Source organism: Cervus elaphus, chromosome X (genome assembly GCF_910594005.1).
Source record: "Cervus elaphus chromosome X, mCerEla1.1, whole genome shotgun sequence".
NCBI classification, from domain to species: domain Eukaryota; kingdom Metazoa; phylum Chordata; class Mammalia; order Artiodactyla; family Cervidae; genus Cervus; species Cervus elaphus.
Genome location: NC_057848.1, coordinates 105467901 through 105490089, shown reverse-complemented (window position 1 = coordinate 105490089; position 22189 = coordinate 105467901). Strand labels below are relative to the sequence as shown.

The following is a 22189-nucleotide window of genomic DNA, read 5'->3' as shown; positions in this document are numbered from 1 at the left end:
TATATGTCTGAAGATATCTTTATCTAACTCTTATATTTGCCTGTTTGGTTATATGTAGAATTTCAGCCTAGACAGCAGTTTCTCAGAATTAGAGGCTTTGATTCATTGTCATTGCCGAAAATCTAATGACACTATATTAAAAGATCAAAGTAATTCCAATGACATGATTCTTTTACTGTCCTTGTAATTGTCCCTACTTTCTTGTTCCTGTCATTTTAATGGAGTTTGAGGAATGAGCAGAGGTAAATGTACTTTCAAAAGGTCGTGTTTAACCAGAATTTTTCTACTGGGCGTTTAACATACTAGAGTATATATTTCACCTTTATGGATAAAGAGAGTTAAACTATTGGCCACAATCACAGAGCCAGTAAGTAACAGCAGGGATTAAAGTCCACGTTTGTCTGACTCCAAAGGCTGGTGATTTTTCATTGTGCCTCTCTCAGATGATTACTGTAGACTAATATATATATATAATTTTAAATTTTAATTGGAGGCTAATTACTTTACAATATTGTATTGGTTTTGCCATACATTGGCATGAATCCTCCATGGGTGTACATGTGTTCCCCATCCTGAACCCCCCTCCCACCTATTTTATTAATATTAATAAATATTATTTATTCTACCTTTTGCTTAACTGGAGAGAACAGCAAAAGAACATTTTGGTGGCTACTTTAAACAAAATTTGAAGGCTTGAATTTTTTTCTAGAAGTTCATTTGTATTTTAATTAATACTGTCCTCATAGCTGTAGTTAATCTTAAAAAACACCATGTTTTTATATACCTCTAATAGTATGCTATGACCTTATTTGAAAAGCAGGAATTCTAGTACAATCTTTTTGTTGGTGAGGTCCAGTGATACTACCCGTTGACCCAGTGAATTAATGTCAGCAGGGCCAGAACTTCAGCCTACTGATTACTTTTCTCCTACTGATTACCTTTCTCCCAACATTTTATTTCAAATGTACAGAGGAACTGAAAGAATTGTAAACGCCCATAAACCTAAGACTCTACAACTGCCAATTCATCCATCCATCAACCCGACTGTACGAGTATTTTCTACTAGACTCTTTTTCCAGGATCTTTCCCCATTTATTTCAGTCATTAATCCAGAAAATGAATGGGGAAATGCCAGTAGCCAAATAAATATTTGAGTACCTGCTATATGCTTAGGACATAATGAAGGCAATATAACACTTACGTCCTAAAGGAATTTACAACTGAGTTAAGGAAAGCAGTACATAACAACTTAGGAGTACTAAGGTAGAATTGAACAAAGATGTGCTTCCTGGTTTAATATAGAGTTAGGAATTATTGATAAAACACTGCAAAGGTTTAGGCTTAAGTATAGCAAATTCACTTTTAACCTCCAGAAAACATCTATGCTGGTATATAGAAAAAAATTATAATCATGTCATAAATGAGTTCAGTCTCTTTAGTTCAGTGTTTCCAGCTTCCCTTATTTTCCTTTTTATGTGTAAAACTTCCTTCTAGTACATGATACAAAAGTCAAAAAGGGGCACACAATGAGAAGACCCCTTCGTACCCGAGTTCCCTAGCTGCCAGTTTCCCTTCTTAGAAGCAATCAATCACTGTTAAGACTGGTTTCCTTCAATCTAGAGCTACTTAATGCATATACAACAGGTATGTGTGTGTGTGTGGGTTACGTATGGTGGTATGTTACACACTGCCTTCCTGACTAGTTTTTTTCCTTACCTCTTGAGTACTTCTCTTCACTCTGGACCCCTTAGGCCACATCTTCCATTCCCTGAATTCTGACTGTATCCTTATATTCTTATTCCAATTAAAGACACTTGTTTCCTACTTGTAGAAGGAAGAATTTAGGATGACAGTTACCTAATTTACTATAGTACATCTTTTAAAAATTCCACCTAGAAGTGCTTCTGCCTGATGTCATTCTTGATGCTGGAATGGGCCAATGTAATTAGGAAAGGGAGATCTGCAAGATAAAGCAGTCTTTATCTGAAAGAGTAAACCACCCACTGGCTGGCTCAGTTAAATGTATAAATTCCCATTAAAGACAGCATGTGTAAATGGGAAGGAAATTTTAAAAAGGGGGTGTATATATATATATATATATATATATATATAATATAGCTGATTCATTGCTGTGCAGCAGAAACTAACACAACATTGTAAAGCAACTATATTCCAATAAAAGTAATTTAAAAAGAGCATGTTATGTTATTAACAGATTTAAACCCATATTTTCTTTCATATTTATTTTGGTTTCATTATGATGAGTCACATTCTGATTCCAAATAAAAGCAAGCTATTCCTTGATTTATAATTCACTCATCCATTAAGCAAATCTTGTCTTTTGGATTTCAGAATTAATGGGCCTTGTTCATCCTCTTTGAATCCCTTAAATAAAATATGAGAAATAAGTTCAAGTTTTTATTAATAATCTTAGAACAAATATGTTAACAATTCCTCAGTTATATAGCATTTTTACAATTCTGAAAGAACTTTGTCATATACCAATTAAACCCTCACAACATCCCTGTGAGGTAGGCAGGGTTGGTGTCAGTTTCCTATTACTAGTGAGAACAAGGCTCATGGGTGAAATAAGGTCACACAGTTGGTTAGTGATGGAGCCAGGACTAGAACCTAGGCCTTTGACATGCTGCCTCCCTGAGAACATTCAAGTAATGACATCCTACGCTACATAATGAACATTTCTCCTATGATGATCAGATCTATTTTTATAAGTTTGATATCACCTTTTCCTATTATCCAAAATCACTGAATCACAGTTTTGATGAGACATTTCTTCCATGTTACTGGACTATTTTTCTTTGATGTATCAAGCACCATCCTAAGATGAAACTTAACCTGCGTCTTAAGTTTTGAGGATCTTTGGCTATAAGTTCTAAATTGTGATATGAAAATTTATTTTAGAAGTTTTACAAAAGTATTCCTATGTTGAATATGTCACTTAACAAAAACAACACAAGCCTGTTTATGTTTTTGAAAGCTTTGTAGTTTTTCCCAATAAGGCGTTTAGATGTGTACAAGTGGAAAATAGGGAAAGGTATTTGGCAATATTATTGGAAAGCCTATACAGAGTACACCTAAATGCAAGTCACATCACACTAATTTGTTTGCTTCGGCCTTCTATAGGAAGGAAAACCCTTAGAAAACTTTCAGGTGTGATCCCATCTTATGTGTGACATTCTCAGCAACAAGCTAAAAATTGATCTGCATTATACCAATAGTAGGGTTCAAGCAGTAGTGATCAAAACATATATGCAGGTGGTAAAAAGGAAGAAAACATTTGCTCTTCAGTGGTTTTGCCTAGGTCCAGTGTAAATATACTTATCAAGGCAGATTTTAAGCTATACCATCTTCTGTGTTAAATTTTGAAATGTGAAATATGGTGTAGTTATCAACTTGGAATATAAGGTTGAAACTGAATATAACTGACCCAGAAACTACCTGTCAAAAGCAGAGGAATGCTCAAAGGGCATAAAAGGCAAGGGATAAAACAACTGCTCTGATATGGAGAGAAAAACAGCAAATGTAAATCTTCCAGTTAAAGTAAACCACAGACCATTAGGCATGTGAAGCAGGTTTTAAAAATGACACAACTATATTATCAGGAGTTATATTCCAAACAGTCCAGTTTTAAAGAGCAATAGGGAGAAACCTAAGCCTGTGGAGAGGAGGTAGTGCAGAAAACGAATAGGATGTAGAAATGGGGCTGAGGAGGTGGGAGGTTACAGTTTAAATATATTCAAAATAAATTCAGAATCCGTTTAAATTCATCCCCTCCAAAAAATGTTTGCTAAATTAAGAGATTTGGTCAAAAAAGCATGTGATGACAGAAGCGACTATTTCATCTTCAAAAGAAGTATTTAAATATAGATTAGAAATTGGGCTATTAAATATTAGTCCATTGATCAGGCTTAGAAACTGAAACTTAAGTGCTACCTCAGATACATTGCAGAAAGTTGTTTCCAAAAATAGAATTACTGTAGCAGGAGTCAACATGAATGAAACCATTAAAAAACAAGCACTTAGCTTTTTATACTTTAAGCCTAGTGAAAAAACATTGGTACCCTTAAGAAATCTAATAGTTTAAACAAACGTGAAAAATACTGCAGCTACATTTAAGTTTTCTAAGATAAAACTTGAGATCAAGAATGTTCTAGTTTGGTATATGGATTCAGAACCAACTACAAGTTTGAAATGCATAGAGACTACATTGTATTTCTTACATAGTATCATTGTCATCATCATCTTCATGTTTTCTCTTCAGTGGGTTTGATTCATTGGCTGTGTTCTGTGATGAAACCATGTTGGTGGTAATAAGGATATTTTTGGGCCCAATCATTGAAGGATTAAGCAGAACATTTTGAACTGTAGTTGTTGCAGGAACTGTAAACAGAGGAGAAAACACACCCCAACTATGAACTACATAGAATCAGAAACATACGGCAAAAAGTATTCAACAAAGCTGAATGTAATTCTCATAATAATTTCTTTTTTTTAAAGGTTTTAAAAATGACATTTCTTAAAAGTTAATGTGCATAAAAGAAAATAAAAAAACACAAGACACAAAAAACCAAAGTCATCCATAATCACAAGCAGTTTACTGTTTGTGTCCTAGGTCTCGTTTGTGTATCTACAAAATTAAGCATCCACTTTTATGTAATTAAGATACTACAGTTATGTATATGTTTCTTCATATATCATGAATGTTTACCATTTCAGCATCCAAAAGCTCTGAGTATTTTGATAACCAAGAATATACTACACCAACTCAATCTGGAAGGAAAAAATGTAATCCTGTTTTCTTGGTGACAAAAATTTTATAAAAGATAAAGATGGCAACAGGCCTCTAGATAAAGATATTGGCAGAGTTATGATTAAAATACTACCTTCCCTTAATGTTCAATTAAAAAATGAGACCCAGAGCAATAGGGTACACAAAGTATAATGCTTCTAAGAGTAACAAGTATTCCACAAAGCTGAATGTAATTCTAATAATAATTTTAATAGCATGAAGTCAAATAAATAAACAATTTTAAAAAGGCATGAAGTAAAACTATCATAGAAGAAACTGAGGTGGTATACTGCATTAAGAGTTAAACTACATTTTTTAATGTTTCAAAGTACTTAATATCTAGTATAAGATTAAAGGAGTTCTGTTAGGTTTTTTTTTTTAATTTACCTACAATTTCAATTAGTACTTAGTCATGGGAAGCAGTAGACTGGATTCATCATGCAACACACTAAAGGCATATGTTCAAGATCAGGAATCATCCTTCCCTTACAGACCAATATTTTATATAAGTAGTTTATGGTACATAGTTTCAGAAGATCTGAAATCTAAACTTATTCAAGAATAAACTATGTTAGAATTCTACTTATATTCAAACTTCCTATCTATACTTCCATGAATTGAATAAACATACAGTTTTCATTTGATATACACTAAGTTGTATTATTTTCTTTTTTTTTTTTTGTATTATTTTCTTGAGATTTAACACTATGTTGTTTGAGAATCTGAGGATCATGTTGAAATCTCTCCCTTCCTCCCAAAATGTTACATATGTAAAATTTCATACAATTTTAATGGGGTTAGACCTCCTCTGATGAACCCTGATTTGCAGCATTACTGCCGTCTTCCTGTTATGATAGTAAAACAATTCAATTATTGCTATGGGAATACAAACTGTTCAATAATGACAATCACTCACAAATTTTAAAATTCAGAAAAATTTAAAAGAACAACTTTCAACCCCCCATGTCCCACCCATCATGTTACCTGGTTTGACAGGTGTGGACTGAGAAGGTGGAATCTGCACCGTGAATCTTTGGCTTGTCACTGACACTGGAGGTGCAACTTTATTTGGGACAGATGCTGTTTGTGGGGTTGCTATAGTTGTAATTAACAGACCATGTTAATTAGATGACTTATTATATAGGTTCAATTTCTGCTTTCCTTTAGCTTACTAGAAATTACCTTCAAAACACATGGAGTTAATGAAAGGTGAGAAAAAATCATTGGAAATAAGCACAAAGTAACTTCAAAAATGTTTACAAGTTCAATAGTTTAGATGCTAAAAATTCAGGATAGTATAGTGGTAAAGAATGTAGGCTCTGGAGCCTACCTGCTTGAGTTTGAATTCAGGCTTTATCACTGAGAAGGGAAAGGCTACCCACTCCAGTATTCTGGCCTGGAGACTTCCATGGACTTTATAGTCCATGGGGTTGCAAAGAGTCGGACATGACTGAGCTTTGTGTATTTTAAACTTCTTTTGATTGCATCTCTTGCCAATTTACTCAGTAATTTAATTTCTGATAATAGGCAGGCTATTGCCATGAGTGACCCTGGCAAGTTATTTAATCTGTTTGTGCCTCAGTTTTCTTATCTGTCAAATGGGGATAACAATACTTATTTCATAGGATTCTTGTGAGAATTGAATAATCCCTTATGTAAAACTCTTCACACAGCATTTGGCACTGAATTTAGCTACAAGAATTTGTGAAGTTGAACATTTAAATAAACTACAGAATTAAAGGCCCAAGTTTTCTATTAATACCTTATATGGCACTTTAATCTGTCATTTGTTGGGTATAAGAAGGTGTCTATTATGCCCATGAAGCTAAATCAACATGCACCTAACAAAAGCCTAACATACCTCCATCTCTAGGCAAGTTTTCCCATGTACTGAGGAGTGGCACAAAGAGTTTGGTGATGGATAATGAAGCAATATTTCATTTTGTCAGGAAAATTCACAGCAGGTGAATGTTTCTTTGTCCATTACAGATTATAAAATCTCTAAAACATGTACAATAAATGTCTAGGAATAAAAATCACAACTGATAACTAAAACTGGTTAACTTGCCAACACATGTAACTGATTACCACAGCCTAGAGTTTTTAAAAAGTTGATATTCACTTTAGTATTATGAATCAACAGATGAACAGTATATGATCAAAAAGTTACAGAAATTATATATGCAAACTCCTGCCTATAAAGGACATGCATATAATTAGAAGTGTACAATTAATACTGTACCAGGCTGGTTTTAAATGCCGAAATGTGAATTCACACCTTGAAAATATGAAAGATTGTCTACACATCTCAAAAATCAAATGCTGCTTACTCTAGAGCTATACAGCACTTATAGGATTCAAGTTATAAGCAATAAAAACCAAGAAATCACTACTGGTCAAAGAGAAGGGGATTCTTTTCTCTGAAAAGACTTTGACTATGAAAGAAATCCAGCAGGAATATAGAACCAAAAAACCCCAGGAAATCTAGATCAATTATTTATGTGTTTCTTATTATCTAAATAACAATGACATTATGGTTTCTAAATACCATTCTCTACTAAAAGGAATGAGGGTTCTTTGGAGAAAGGATGATTCTGGGACTGGGGTAAAGAAAATATAAGATGAGCTTGGAACATCTTGTGCCAGCAAGCAAGAAATGCTCAAAGAATGATGGAGACCTGTTAAAAATGACATAGGAGACAGTTTGAAGGGGTGCTCACTGACCAATACAGGATAATAGTACTACTTTTGAAAAGGTTACATTAAAAATAATTTTCTTTGATATTCTTAGGGCTTCCCTTGTGGCTCAGCTGGTAAAGAATCAGACTGTAATGTGGGAGACCTGGGTTTGATCCCTGGGTTGGGAAGATCCCTTGGAGAAGGGAAAGGCTACCCACTCCAGTATTCTGGCCTGGAGAATACTATGGACTTTATAGTCCATGGGGTTGCAAAGAGTCAGACATGACTGAGCTTTGTGTATTTTAAACTTCTTTTGATTGCATCTCTTGCCAATTTACTCAGTAATTTAATTTCTGATAATAGGTAGGCTATTGCCATGAGTGAGTTTGGCAATTTCATTTGTATAAAAGCCAGAAAGAACACAGCTTAAACTTTTGTTATTGGTACCACAGTTAGTATATACAATAATATTGAGTAACATCCAAGTCTATCCTCATTTGGGATCAGATATTCCTTGTGGCTGTCTCATTTTGAAATCTGATAAAATACATGTTTACAGCTATATTAGAGGATGAGTAAAAGTATTAATGGCAACACATATGGGAATTTCTGACTCCATTTTTGACTTGGATTGTAGTTCAAAATCAAGTGCTGGGGCAGTTCTTCTTTACCAGCCAGAAAAGCCATGTCTCCCTCTCACTTACCTATGCTTGGAGTGGTGGGTCTGCTACTAACAGCTCCAACACTTAACCGTGGAACTAGTCGTCCTTGGTTAGGTCCCTAGGGGATTTAAAACACAAATTAGTTTTAATGTTGCTCAGACTTGACACCTAAACTTACCAGGAAATGAAATTAGGATTTTTGATGTGAATTATCAATGGATACCTGATGGCAAGAATGCCTTTTTGTTCAGTGTTCTAATGCAACATTTAAACTAGGGGTTTCACAAATACATAGACACACACACATACACACCTGCACACTCACATATAAACACAAGTAATAGAAACAATACATATCTATATCAACATGGATATGAATGTATATATAAAATATGTAATTCTATATACTTTTAAAGTTTGAAGTAGAGTCTTATTTGGGTATAACAGCTAACTTCCTTATGATTTTTGAATCTTAACTAGTTAATATCTTAACCAAAAAAGAAAGAAACTCCTTATAGTGGAATTTCAGAGGTACAAATGTACCCCAACATGGGGAGAACTTTCACAGTGGTGGGAAAGCATTAGGTCATATTTTAGAAAGCAAGTCCAGTGCCTGATGATTTATCATTTACTCTGTTATGGTGTAGTGTAAAGATCGGGAGTTATGAGACCTGGGAATAAGTACAAAAAAGATCTTCATGACCCAGATAATCACAATGGTGTGATCACTCACCTAGAGCCAGACATCCTGGCACGTGAAGTCAAGTGGGCCTTAGGAACATCACTACGAACAAAGCTAGTGGAGGTGATGTAATACCAGTAGAGCTATTTCAAATCCTGAAAGATGACGCTGTGAAAGTGCTGCACTCAATATGCCAGCAAATTTGGAAAACTCAGCAGTGGCCACAAGACTGGAAAAGGTCAGTTTTCATTCTAATTCCAAAGAAAGGCAATGCCAAAGAATGCTCAAACTACCGCACAATTGCACTCATCTCACACGCTAGTAAAGTAATGCTCACAATTCTCCAAGCCAGGCTTCAGCAATACATGAACTGAGAACTTCCAGATGTTCAAGCTGGTTTTAGAAAAGGCAGAGAAACCAGAGATCAAATTGCCAACATCCGCTGGATCATCGAAAAAGCAAGAGAGTTCCAAATTGCATCTATTTCTGCTTTACTGACTGTGCCAAAGCCTTTGACTGTGTGGATCACAATAAACTGTGGAAAAGTCTGAAAGAGATGGGAATACCAGACCAATTGACCTGCCTCTTGAGAAACCTGTATGCAGGTCAGGAAGCAACAGTTAGAACCGGACATGGAACAACAGACTGGTTCCAAATCGGGAAAGGAGTACGTCAAGGCTGTATATTGTCACCCTGCTTTATTTAACTTATATGCAGAGTACATCATGAGAAACGCTGGGCTGGAAGAAGCACAAGCTGGAATCAAGATGGCTGGGAGAAATATCAATAACCTCAGATATGCAGATGACACCACCCTTATGGAAGAAAGTGAATAAGACCTAAAGAGCCTCTTGATGAAAGTGAAAGAGGAGAGTGAAAAAGTTGGCTTAAAACCCAACATTCAGAAAACTAAGATCATGGCATGCGGTCCCATCACTTCATGGCAAATAGATGGGGAAACAGTGGAAACAGTGGCTGACTTTATTTTTCTGGGCTCCGAAATCACTGCAGATGGTGACTGCAGCCGTGAAATTAAAAGACACTTTTTGGAAGGAAAGTTATGACCAACCTAGACAGCATATTAAAAAGCAGAGACATCACTTTGCTAACAAAGGTCCATCTAGTCAAGGCTATGGTTTTTCCAGTGGTCGTGTATGGATGTGAGAGTTGGACCATAAAGAAAGCTGAGCACTGAAGAATTGATGCTTTTGAACAGTGGTGTTGGAGAAGACTCTTCAGAGTCCCTTGGACTGCAAAGAGATCCAACCAGGCTGTCCTAAAGGAGATCAGTCCTGGGTGTTCACTGGAGGGACTGATGTTGAAGCTGAATCTCCAGTATTTTTGCCACCTTATGTGAAGAGCTGACTCATTGGAAAGATCCTGATGCTGGGAAAGATTGAGGGCAGGAGGAGAAGGGGATGACAGAGGATGAGATGGTTGGATGGCATCACCGACTCTATGGGCATGAGTTTGAGTGAACGCCCGGAGTTGGTGATGGACAGGGAGGCCTGGCGTGCTGCGACTCATGGGGTCCAAAGAGTCGGACATGACTGAGCGACTGAACTGAACTGAATTTCAAAAATGTTCACAAGTTCAATAGTTTAGATGCTAAAAATTCAGGATAGTATAGTGGTAAAGAATGTAGGCTCTGGAGCCTACCTGCTTGAGTTTGAATCCAGGCTTTATCACTGAGTGACCCTGGCAAGTTATTTAATCTGTTTGTGCCTCAGTTTTCTTATCTGTCAAATGGGGATAACAATACTTATTTCATAGGATTCTTGTGAGAATTGAATAATCCCTGTAAAACTCTTCACACAGCATTTGGCACTGAATTTTAGCTACAAGAATTTGTGAAGTTGAACATTTAAATAAACTGCAGAATTAAAGGCCCAAGTTTTCTTTTTTTTAATTTTTATTTATTTTTAAAAAATTTATTTTAATTGGAGGCTAATTACTTTACAATATTGTAGTGGTTTTGCCATACACTGACATGAATCATTCATGGGTGTACATGTGCTCCCCATGCTGAACCCCCCTCCCAGCTCCCTCCTCATCCCATCCCTCTGGGTCATCCCAGTGATGACCCAAGTTTTCTATTAATTACCTTATATAGTATTTTATTTTCTATTATATTATTTTCTATAATATTTTCTATTATATACCTTATAAAGTACTATATATGGCACTTTAATCTCTGTCATTTGTTGGGTATAAGAAGGTGTCTATTATGCCCATGAAGCTAAATTAACATGCATCTAACAAAAGCCTAATATACCTCCATCTTAGGCAAGTTTTCCCATGTATTGAGGAGTGGCACAAAGAGTTTGGTGATGGATAATGAAGCAATATTTCATTTTGTCAGGAAAATTCACAGCAGGTGACTGTTTCCTTGTCCGGAAACATAAGGAAATTGTTAACATTTAAGTAAGCATGAAGTTTAGGCTTTAAAACTGAACAGAGTATATGCTTAGGTCTCACACTTTAGAAAACTCATTTGACTTTTAAAAAAGATTTTAAACTTCCATCTTTAATAACGGTTTTCAGTAGCTCCCTCATTCTAGATTATAAATTTAGTATTTAACTTAGCCTTTAATTTCCTGCACTATTTACAGGAATTTGCTCTCTACAAATTCCCCTAACACATCTTACCCTTTTAAAAGCTAAGATGACTAAAAATTCTTACCTTTTTAATTAAGGACTTTAGCCTATAGTTTGGAGCTGTCAAGCAGTATCTGTCAGGCGGCAGTCTGGGTCCTGCATATGGCTTAATCAGTGGTAAAGGGGTTTGATTTTTCTGCCTTGCAATATCCAGTAAAAACTAAAAAAAAAATGCTTATTAGAACAACAATTAAAAACTATAAGTAAAATGAACTTCAAATAAAAGTTTGCTCACAAAAAAAAAAAAAAAGTTTGCTCACATCTCTTGGGGGAGGGGAGGTAAAAGATTGGTCAGCCCGACACTGGATTGCCAGTCTCACATCATCTGCATCAACATTAGGTTTCTTAGCATGGCTTGAATAAATTTTTGCATCATCCAGAATTGAAGTCACGTATCCTTTAACAACAAAACATTATTTTTTAAACATATGAAAATAGCTTAATATTTATGGCCACTTTTCTTAATAAAAAGTTTCACTAATTTCCAGAAAGTTTATGAATTTTGGTTTTAATGTCTAATTGTTCTATCTATACGATCAACTTTAAACAGATGATCACAATATAAATACTGTTCCCTAGCGTGAGCTCCTTTTTATTGCTTTCTGAATTTTATGACATTTTTTTCACATACTTTAAAACTTAATTTTTGTTGAGTAGTTTTAGGTTCACAGCAAAATTTAGGATAATATAGAGATTTCCCATATACCCCCTGCAGCCATACATGCATAGCATCCCCTATTATCAATATTCCTTGCAGAGTGGCACATCTGTTACAACTGATAGACCTATAGTGACCTATTATAATCACTTGTCTGTTGTTGTTTAGTAGCCAAGTCATGTCTGACTCTTAATCGATAGTTTATATTATGGTTCTCTCATAGAACTCGACATTCTGTGGGTTTGGATAAGTGTATATAATGACATGTCATGACGTTAACTGTTAAAAGTAATTTTGTTGAAAATGTTCTTACAATGAACGATTTTTCAAATTCAAAAGTTAGGCAAATTTTTGATGTTAACTTACGGAAAGCAAATTCCAACATTTGATTTATAACCCTTGGTTCGTACTCTGTAATTCCCATATCCTTCAGAATCTGTGCCATCACCTGTGGATTCAAAGAAAAATGTCAGATGCTTAACTGAGGTATAGAAATCAAGGATGGACAGAAGGTAATAATTCTAATTTGTAATACAAGGTCCCCCTTCTCTGGGTTCCAAATTTGTACTCATCCTTTTCCTCTCAAGCAAGTGTCATACACGCATGCTAAGTCGCTTCCGTCCTTGCGACCCCATGGACTGTAGCCCGCCAGGCTTCTGGGTCAGTGGGATTCTTCCAGCAAGAATACGGGAGTGGTTTGCCATGCCCTCCTCCAGTGTTCTCTTAACTGCCGTCTCTTACGTCTCATGCATTGGCAAAGAGGGTTCTTTACCACTAGCGCCACCTGTGAAGCCCCACAAAGATCACACCAAATGCCCTCGGAGTCCTCTTTGCTGAAAACTTTTTTTTTTTTTGGTGGGGGTGCGGGTGGGGGTGGGGGCGGGGGCAAAGAGAAGAAAAAGTCCCGGGTTGGCTTTCCCTCCCTAGGTAGAGGTGGCTACAGCTGGTTGTCATTTTCAGATGTGGCTACCGGGGAAACTTAGCATCAAAACCCAGGACCTACGAGTCAGGATTCGCAGACGGGGAGGGACGGATAGGTGGCCGGGGCCCAAGGTCCAGGAGATAAAGCTGGGCCGCCGGCCTGCGCATTCGGAGGGCGCCAGCCTCCCTCCAGCCGGGCCGCCAGGGTGGCGGGAGAGAGCCCTGGGGTCCAGGGCACGCCAGTCTACTCCTGGCGGCCGTGGCAGGACTGAACTCGGCCTGCAAGCCCATCACCAGGTTCTCCGCCCGGGCCCACCTCTCGGGCCCGGATATGGCCGCACGGAGCCGCGCACCCCGCCGCGCATCCTTCGCACTCACCAAGGCATCTCTCGGAGCGTTCTTGGGAGGCGCCATCTTGCCCGACTCCATGTTATCCTGCAACTCGTCATCCGGTGGCGAGAACGCGCTCTCCGGTTCCTCGCTCAGGCCCCTCCCCCGCGGGCGCGGAAGGCGGGGTTACCGCGCTGGCTCCTGCTCCGCGGGCGGCTGTTCCCTCGCCTCCTCCCCGCCCGCGGCGGCACAGGGCGGCCGGGCTTGCGGGGAGTCCGCGGCGCAGGAGCCTTGAAAAGTCGGAGAAGCCTTCCCAGAAGAGCCCTTGGCCAACGCTTGGAAGAGCCGATAAGTTCGCCTTCCCAGAGCTATTCCCCGGAGAAGTGCACAATATGGCCACCCTTGACTTTTCTGGGGCCCCTCCTTACCTCCTCTGACGCTACCCTGGCCCCTTAATCTCCCTGAAATGTCTGCAGACGCCCTGCCTCCACCTGCCTCTGTGGTAGGGCTGCCTGGTCAAATGCAGAAAACCCAGTTAAATTTGAATCAACGACAACACATTTTTAGCGTCCCCTATTTTTATTTGCTAGATCTGGCAACTCTGACCTGGAGCCTGCTCTACACTCAGCAGGCATTTGGTCAGCTGTTCGCAGGCTCAAAGCCCTGTCATTTATTTTTTCTTTTTACTTTAAAAATTAATTTAATTGGCGTCTAATTACAATATTGTGGTGGTTTTTGCCATACATCGACATGAATCAGCCATGGGTGCACATGTCCCCCCATCCTGAACCTTCCTCCCACCTCCCTCCCCACCCCATCTCTCTGGGTTGTCCCAGAGCACCGGTTTTGAGTGCCCTCCTGCTTCATGCATTGAACTTGCACTGGTCATCTGTTTTACGTGTGATAATATACATGTTTCAATGCTATTCTTTCAAATCATCCCACCCTCGCCTTTTCCCACAGAGTCCTAAAGTCTCTTCTTTACATCTATGCCTCTTTTGCTGTCTTGCATCTAGGATTGTCATATAGGGTCATCATTGCCGTCTTTCTAAATTCCACATATATGCGTATTGGTGTTTTTTTTTTCCCTGACTTACTTCGCTCTGTATAATAGGTTCCAGTTTTATCCACATCATTAGAACTGATTCAAATGCATTCTTTTTAATTACTGAATAATATTCTATATTGTGTATACATACCACAGCTTTCTTATCCATTATCTGCCGGTGGACATCTAGGTTGCTTCCATGTCCTGGCTATTGTAAACGGTGCTGTGATGAACATTGGGGTACATGTGTCTCTTTCAGTTCTGGTTTCCTCTGTGTGTATGCCCAGCAGTGGGATTGCTGGGTCATATGGCAGTTCTATTTCCAGTTTTTTTTTTTTTTCATTTTTTTTTATTAGTTGGAGGCTAATTACTTTACAATATTGTAGTGGTTTTTGTCATACATTGACATGAATCAGCCATGGATTTACACGTATTCCCCATCCCGATCCCCCCCTCCCACCTCCCTCTCCACCCGATTCCTCTGGGTCTTCCCAGTGTACCAGCCCCGAGCACTTGTCTCATGCATCCAGCCTGGGCTGGTGATCTGTTTCACCCTAGATAATATACATGTTTCGATGCTGTTCTCTCAGATCATCCCACCCTCGCCTTCTCCCACAGAGTCCAAAATTCTGTTCTGTACATCTGTGCCTCTTTTTCTGTTTTGCGTATAGGGTTATCATTACCATCTTTCTAAATTCCATATATATGTGTTAGTATACTGTATTGGTGTTTATCTTTCTGGCTTACTTCACTCTGTATAATGGGCTCCAGTTTCATCCATCTCATTAGAACTGATTCAAATGAATTCTTTTTAATGGCTGAGTAATATTCCATGGTGTATGTGTACCACAGCTTCCTTATCCATTTGTCTGCTGATGGGCATCTAGGTTGCTTCCATGTCCTGGCTATTGTAAACTGTGCTGTGATGAACATTGGGGTACATGTGTCTCTTTCAGTTCTGGTTTCCTCTGTGTGTATGCCCAGGAGTGGGATTGCTGGGTCATATGGCAGTTCTGTTTCCAGTTTTTTGAGGAATCTCCACACTGTTCTCCATAGTGGCTGTACTAGTTTGCATTCCCACCAACAGTGTAAGAGGGTTCCCTTTTCTCCACACCCTCTCCAGCATTTATTGCTTGTAGACTTTTGGATAGCAGCCATTCTGACTAGCGTGTAATGGTACCTCATTGTGGTTTTGATTTGCATTTCTCTGATAATGAGTGCTGTTGAGCATCTTTTCATGTGTTTGTTAGCCATCTGTATGTCTTCTTTGGAGAAATGTCTCTTTAGTTCTTTGGCCCATTTTTTGATTGGGTCGCTTATTTTTCTGGAATTGAGTTGCAGGAGCTGCGTGCATATTTTTGAGATTAATTCTTTGTCAGTTGCTTCATTTGCTATTATTTTCCCCCATTTTGAAGGCTGTCTTTTCACTTTGCTTATAGTTTCCTTTGTTGTGCAAAAGCTTTTAAAAAAATGTTTATTTTTAATTTATTTATTTTAATTGGAGGCTAATTACAATATTGTAGTGGTTTTGCCATATAGAAATGCAAGAAATTTCTGTATTAATTTTATATCCTGCAAATTTACTATAGTGATTGATTAGCTCTAGTAATTTTCTGGTGGTATCTTTAGAGTTTTCTATGTAGAATGCATTTCTATGCAATGCAGGCAGATTCTTTACTGTCTGAGCCACCAGGGAAGCCCAGTGATATAGTAAGGTTGTTTGTAAATAACATTTTGAGGTGTAATTTACATAACATAAGATTAACTCATTTTAAGCATATAGTTCAATGTTTTTTAAAGTTTATTTTATTGAAGTATAGCTGATTTACAATGTTGTGTTAGTTTCTGATGTACATCAAAGTGATTCAATTATATATATATATATATATATATATATTCTTTTTCATATTCTTTTCCATTATGGTTTTTCACAGGATATTGAATCTAGTTCCATGTGCTATACAGTAAGACCTTGTTGCTTATTCATTCTGTATATAAGACTTTGCATCAGCTAATCTCAAACTCTCTTATTTTTTTTCATTAATTTATATTAGTTGGAAGCTAATTACTTTACAATATTGTAGTGGTTTTTGCCATACATTGATATGAAGCAGTCATGGATTTACATGTGTTCCCCATCCCGATCCCTCCTCCCACCTCCCTCCCCATGCCATCCCTCTGGGTCTTCCCAGTGCACCAGCCCTGAGCACTTGTCTCATGCATCCAACCTGGGCTGGTGATCTGTTTCACAATTGATATTATACATGTTTCAATGCTATTCTCTCAAATCATCCCACCCTTGCCTTCTCCCACAGAGTCCAAAAGACTGTTCTATACATCTGTGACTCTTTTTCTGTCTTGCATATAGGGTTATCGTTACCATCTTTCTAAATTCCATATATATGCGTTAGTATACTGTATTGGTGTTTTTCTTTCTGGCTTACTTCACTCTGTATAATGGGCTCCAGTTTCACCCACCTCATTAGAACTGATTCAGATGTATTCTTTTTAATGGCTGAGTAATATTCCATTGTGTATATGTACCACAGCTTTCTTATCCATTCGTCTGCTGATGGGCATCTAGGTTGCTTCCATGTCCTGGCTATTATAAACAGTGCTGCGATGAACATTGGGGTACACATGTCTCTTTCAGTTCTGGTTTTAATCTCAAACTCTCAATCCATCCCTACCCCATCCAATTCAGTAATTTTAAACAAACTTACCAAGTTATGCAGTTATCACCTTAATACAATTTTGGAACAGTTCCATCACCCTAGTAAGATCTGTTGTGCCTGTTTATAGTTAACCCAGAAAGGGGGTTTTAATCTAAATCTGGTACATGTATTAAAGGGGAAGCAGTGCATATCTTTGGGACAAACGTGGGAACCCCCAAGGGGCATGAACATATGCTTGAGTTGGTTGTTGACATCATCTGATTTCTACCAAGAACTACTTTTCATGAGCTTTTCTTTGCTCACATCTTGGGTGATTATGTGCTTTAAGAAGAAAGCCATTCACTGATGGGATTTCTTCACTTCTATTTTCTCAGGTAGTGAGCAGTAAACAGTTCTTAGACAATCAAGAAGCAGTTATAGGCTTGCTGCATGGATAAGAAAGTAGCTGAAATGTTATGGAGATTTTTGGTTTTTCAGTGGTGTAGAAGAAAAAAGAAAAAAATAGGCAAGGCAAATCTGGTGTCCCCTAAAGAATAGGGACTCCAGTGAATTGGACCCAAGATGGTACCTATTAGGTGTCTACTGTTCTTTGTGACTCTGCCTAATTGCTATTTGTCTACCTGTATGTGAAATTATTGACTTAATCTGCCTGAGTTTAGTATACTAGCATTATAGTTGATGTATCAGGATAGACTCTTGGATGTGAAAAGAACTTTAAAGATCATCTACCTGCAAGTTTTATTTATTAATATTTTACACAGTTGATGCCTATAGAGGGGAAAGGGTTTTCTTTTTTCCCTTTTTAAAATTCAATTATAGGGACTTCCCTGGTGGTCCAGTGGTTAAGACTTTGCCTTCCAATGGAGGGGGTGCAGGTTTGATCCCTGGTTAGGGAGCTAAGATACCACATGCCTTGTGGCCAAAACACCAAAACATAAAACAGAAGCAGTGTTGTAACAAATTCAATAGAAAGTTTAAAAATGGCCCACATCAAAAAACTTAAAAAAATATTCAATTATAGTTCCGTTGGATCACAAAGAGTCAGACACGACTGAAGTGACTTAGCATGCATGCATAGTTGAATTACAGTGTTGTGTTAATTACAACTGTACAGCAAAGTGACTCAGTTATACACATACATATGCATTATTTTTCATATTCTTTTCCATTATGGTTTATCAGAGGATATTGAATATAGTTCCCTGTGCTATATATACAGTAGGACCTTGTTGTTATTCTATTCTTTAAAAAATTTAATTGGAGGATAATTGCTTTACAATGTTATATTGGTTTCTGCTATACAACAGTGCAAATCAGCTATAAGTATATGTATATCCCCTCCATCTTGAGCCTTCCTCCCAACTCCCCATCCCACCCCTCTAGGTCATCACAGAGTACAAGCTGAGCTCCCCGTGTTATACAGAATCTTCTTACTAGTTACCTATTTTACACATGGTAGTGTATATATGTCAGTGCTACTCTTTCAATTTATCTCACCCTCTCTTTCCCCCACTGTATCCACAAGTCCATTCTCTATGTCTGTGATTCTATTCCTGCCATGCAAATAAGTTCATCAGTACCATTATTCTAGACTCCATATATATGCATTAATTTACAATATTTGTTTTTCTCTTTCTGACTTACTTCACTCTATAATATGCTCTAGGTTCATCCACCTCAGTTCAAGTGACTGAAATTCATTCCTTTTTATGGCTGAGTAATATTCCATTGTATATATGTACCATAACTTCTTTATCTATTCATCTGACGATGGACATCTAGGTTGCTTGCATGTCCTGGTTATTGTAAACAGTGATGCAGCGAACATTGGGATCCGCTCAGTTCAGTCACTCAGTCGTGTCTGACTCTTTGTGACCCCATGGACTGCAGCACACCAGGCTTCTCTGTCCATCACCAACTTCTGGAGCTTGCTTAAACTCATGTCCATCTACTTGGTGATGCCATCCAGCCATCTCATCCTCTGTCGTCCCCTTCTCCTCCTGCCTTCTATCTTTCCCAGCATCAGGGTCTTTTCCAAGGAGTCAGTTCTTCGCATCAGGTGGCCAAAGTATTGGAGTGTGTCAAAAAGACACATTGGGATGTATGTGTCTTTTTGAATTATGGTTTTCTCAGGGTGTGTGCCAAGGAGTGGAATTCCTGGTCATATGGTAGCTTTATTCCTATTTTTAAATTTTTTTAAATTGGAGGACAATTGCTTTACAATATTGTGTTGGTTTCTGCCATAATCAATATTCCTAGTTTTAGAAGGAATCTCCATAGTGGTTTTATCAGTTTACATTCCCACCAACAATGTAAGAGGGTTCCCTTTTTCCCACATCCTCTCCAGCATTTGTTATTTGTAGATATTTTGATGATGGCCATTCTGGCCTGTGTGAGGTGATACCTCATTGTAGTTTTTATTTGTGTTTCTCTAATGATGAGTGATGCTGAGCATCTTTTCAAGTGTTTATTAGCCATCAGCATGTCTTCTTTGGAGAAATGTCTGTTTAGGTCTTCGGCCCTCTTTTTTATTTAGTTGTTCTTTTTTTATATTAAGCTGCATGAGCTGCTTGTGTATTTTGCAGATTAATCCTTTGTCAGTTGCTTTATTTCCAATCATTTTATCCTATTCTGAGTGTTGTCTTCTCACCTTGTTTATAGTTTCCTTCACTGTGCAAAAGCTTTTAAATTTAATTAGTTCTCATTTGTTTATTTTTGTTTTTATTTCCATTCCTCTAGGAGGTAGGTTAAAGAGGATCTTGCTGCAATTTATGTTAAAAGTGTTCTGCCTATGTTTTCCTCTAAGAGTTTTATAGTTTCTGGCCTTACATTTAAGTTTTTAATCCATTTGAGTTTATTTTTGTGGGTTTTCTTGAGGTCACACGATTTGTTAGTAGCAGAGATGAGACTAGAACCTTATTCTCCTGATATTTAGAATATACAATGCCCTAGAATTAGAAATAAGTCAGAAACAGGATTTATAAAACAATGTTGTAACAGCCAGTTAAAGACATCTTGATATATATGAAATCTAGAAAGATAGTACTGATGAACCTATCTGAAGGGCAGCAATGGAGATGCAGACAAAGAGAACAGAGTTGTGGACACAAGGTGGGAAGGAGAGGGTGGGAAGACTTGAGAGAGTAGCATTGAACAATATACATTACCACATGTAAAATTAGATATCCAGTGGGATTTTGCTGTATGATGCAGGGAGCCCAAGTTCAATGATCTGTGACAACCCTGAGGGGTCAGATGGGGTGGGAGGTGGGAGGGAGGTTCGGGAGGGGACATATGCATACCTATGGCTGATTCGTATTGATATATGGCAGAAACCAACAGAATATTGTAAAGCAATTATCCTTCAATTAAAAATAAATAAATTTAAAAAAGACATCTTGAATTGGTTTTAATTTTTCTAGTTTCTTTGTGAGGAGATAAATATGTAGCATCAGGGGGATAATTATTCCAAATAAATAAACTTGTGCAAGTCCCATTTCAAAAATAACAGGGGAATATTTTTTTAATTTTTTATTGGTATTTAAAATGTTTCCTATGATAGTAATACTTTAGTAAGTGTAAATTTTAGGTTCTACATTAGTTTGATGAATGTAGGTATATGAAATATACAAGCTGCAAAACATTTACTTTTAGCAGATTAAAGTGTATTCAGTTTAATTATCAATCTCACAAGGTATTCTAAATTGAGAGAATTTTCCATTTTCCAATAAAAGCAAATTACTATATAGGTAAGATTTTAAATACACCTTTACAATATTTTCCAGTAGGTAAAATTTTAATGAAATGTTTGCTTGTAGGCAAAGAAAGACTGATAAGATATATTTTAAAAATAGGCTTTAAAATATTATTTCTGTGGTGTATATAACAAGTTATTACATTAAAACTTTCATTTTTGGTATTCTCTAAAGTTAAAATGTGAAGGTAATATTCTTTTAGAATGTGGATTAATATTGTATCACAATTTACTTTTGAAGAAAACTGTTTTATGTTTTTCATGTTTAAACAATACATCAAGCTCTAAACTGAACAGCAACCACCTAAATAAATTTTCTGTAACATACCACATATCAGTGCAATACCCAGTGAAATATAATATCATTGGGTATGCCAAAATTAGCCCATGTGAAAATGGGCCAACTTATGGTTTTCATTTTTGAAATACAAAGAACAAACTGAAATAGAGATAATATTTAAACATTTTCAATAAAGGTAAGAAATATTCTTTGGAGAGGGTGACATCTCCTTTGCAAGATGGCCAAAACAGCCCCTGAAAGATTGTGAGAATAGAGACAGATGCTTCATTTGTAACTAGAAATAAATATGAATGTATCAATTTTGAGAATAAATCATTTAAATATTCCATGTAAAATATGAATAATCATATGTATCATGTTAAATTATTCCAGTTACAGAATAATCAGCACTGGGTGTATTTGAAAGAGCTTAGAATGGTATAAAATGGCTTCCTACGTCCCTACTTCTACTCCCAAAGTGATGTAAATTACTACTTTCCCACTATCAAAGTAATTATCAGAGCACAAGCCAAACAGCTGAGTATGTTACCTTGAAAAAATTACAGTACAGAATATAAAGTTGGTAGATACTTTTTATTATTTCATATGAATGTAAGTTGACATGTAGAATTGATTTTTACCACTTTGTTCTGTATAAAATTCTGAAATGCTTTTATCCTCTCATAACTCTTAAAACTTTGCAAAATATTCATTTGAAAAATTAAGACAGGGAATAGTTTTCAAGAGAGGTTTTAGGTCATTTTACATAATAGTGGAGTGTTGCTAAAATTTTCAAATTTAAAATATACCTGTTTTCTAAAAAAATCTCTTCTACTGTCACAATGAATTTCTTTTTTTAAAAATTAACAATGAATTTCTTGAAGGCAGTTCTTTTGATGTCAGATAAAAGTTCATAAGGATTTCTACCCAATAAGATTTACTTTTAAGAACTGAGATGCATCTAGCAATTTCTTTATTTAATGTAATTTGTTTTAGAACTTCCTAAAAAAGTTAAAAATGTGTAAAAATAGA

The 22189-nt window shown here is 37.0% G+C and overlaps 1 protein-coding gene across 3 annotated transcripts; it reads right to left on the bottom strand.

Annotated features, from left to right (window-relative positions):
- Positions 1–2228: 2228 nt before the first annotated feature.
- On the bottom strand, positions 2229–13722 carry TAF9B (TATA-box binding protein associated factor 9b). 3 transcript variants are annotated; one of them, XM_043896847.1, is made up of 8 exons: positions 13449–13694; positions 12516–12597; positions 11752–11888; positions 11517–11651; positions 8194–8269; positions 5795–5905; positions 4242–4401; positions 2229–2385 (listed from the first exon to the last, which is right to left on the bottom strand). In XM_043896847.1, exons 1-8 carry the CDS (start codon positions 13497–13499, stop codon positions 2355–2357), a joined length of 783 nt encoding a protein of 260 aa, XP_043752782.1. In that variant the 5' UTR covers positions 13500–13694; the 3' UTR covers positions 2229–2354. The 3 variants fall into 3 exon arrangements, with proteins under 3 accessions (XP_043752782.1, XP_043752784.1, XP_043752783.1); XM_043896849.1 differs by lacking the exon at positions 5795–5905 and having other exon boundaries at positions 13449–13722; XM_043896848.1 differs by lacking the exon at positions 2229–2385 and having other exon boundaries at positions 2406–4401; positions 13449–13597.
- Between the last annotated feature and the right edge of the window lie 8467 nt (positions 13723–22189).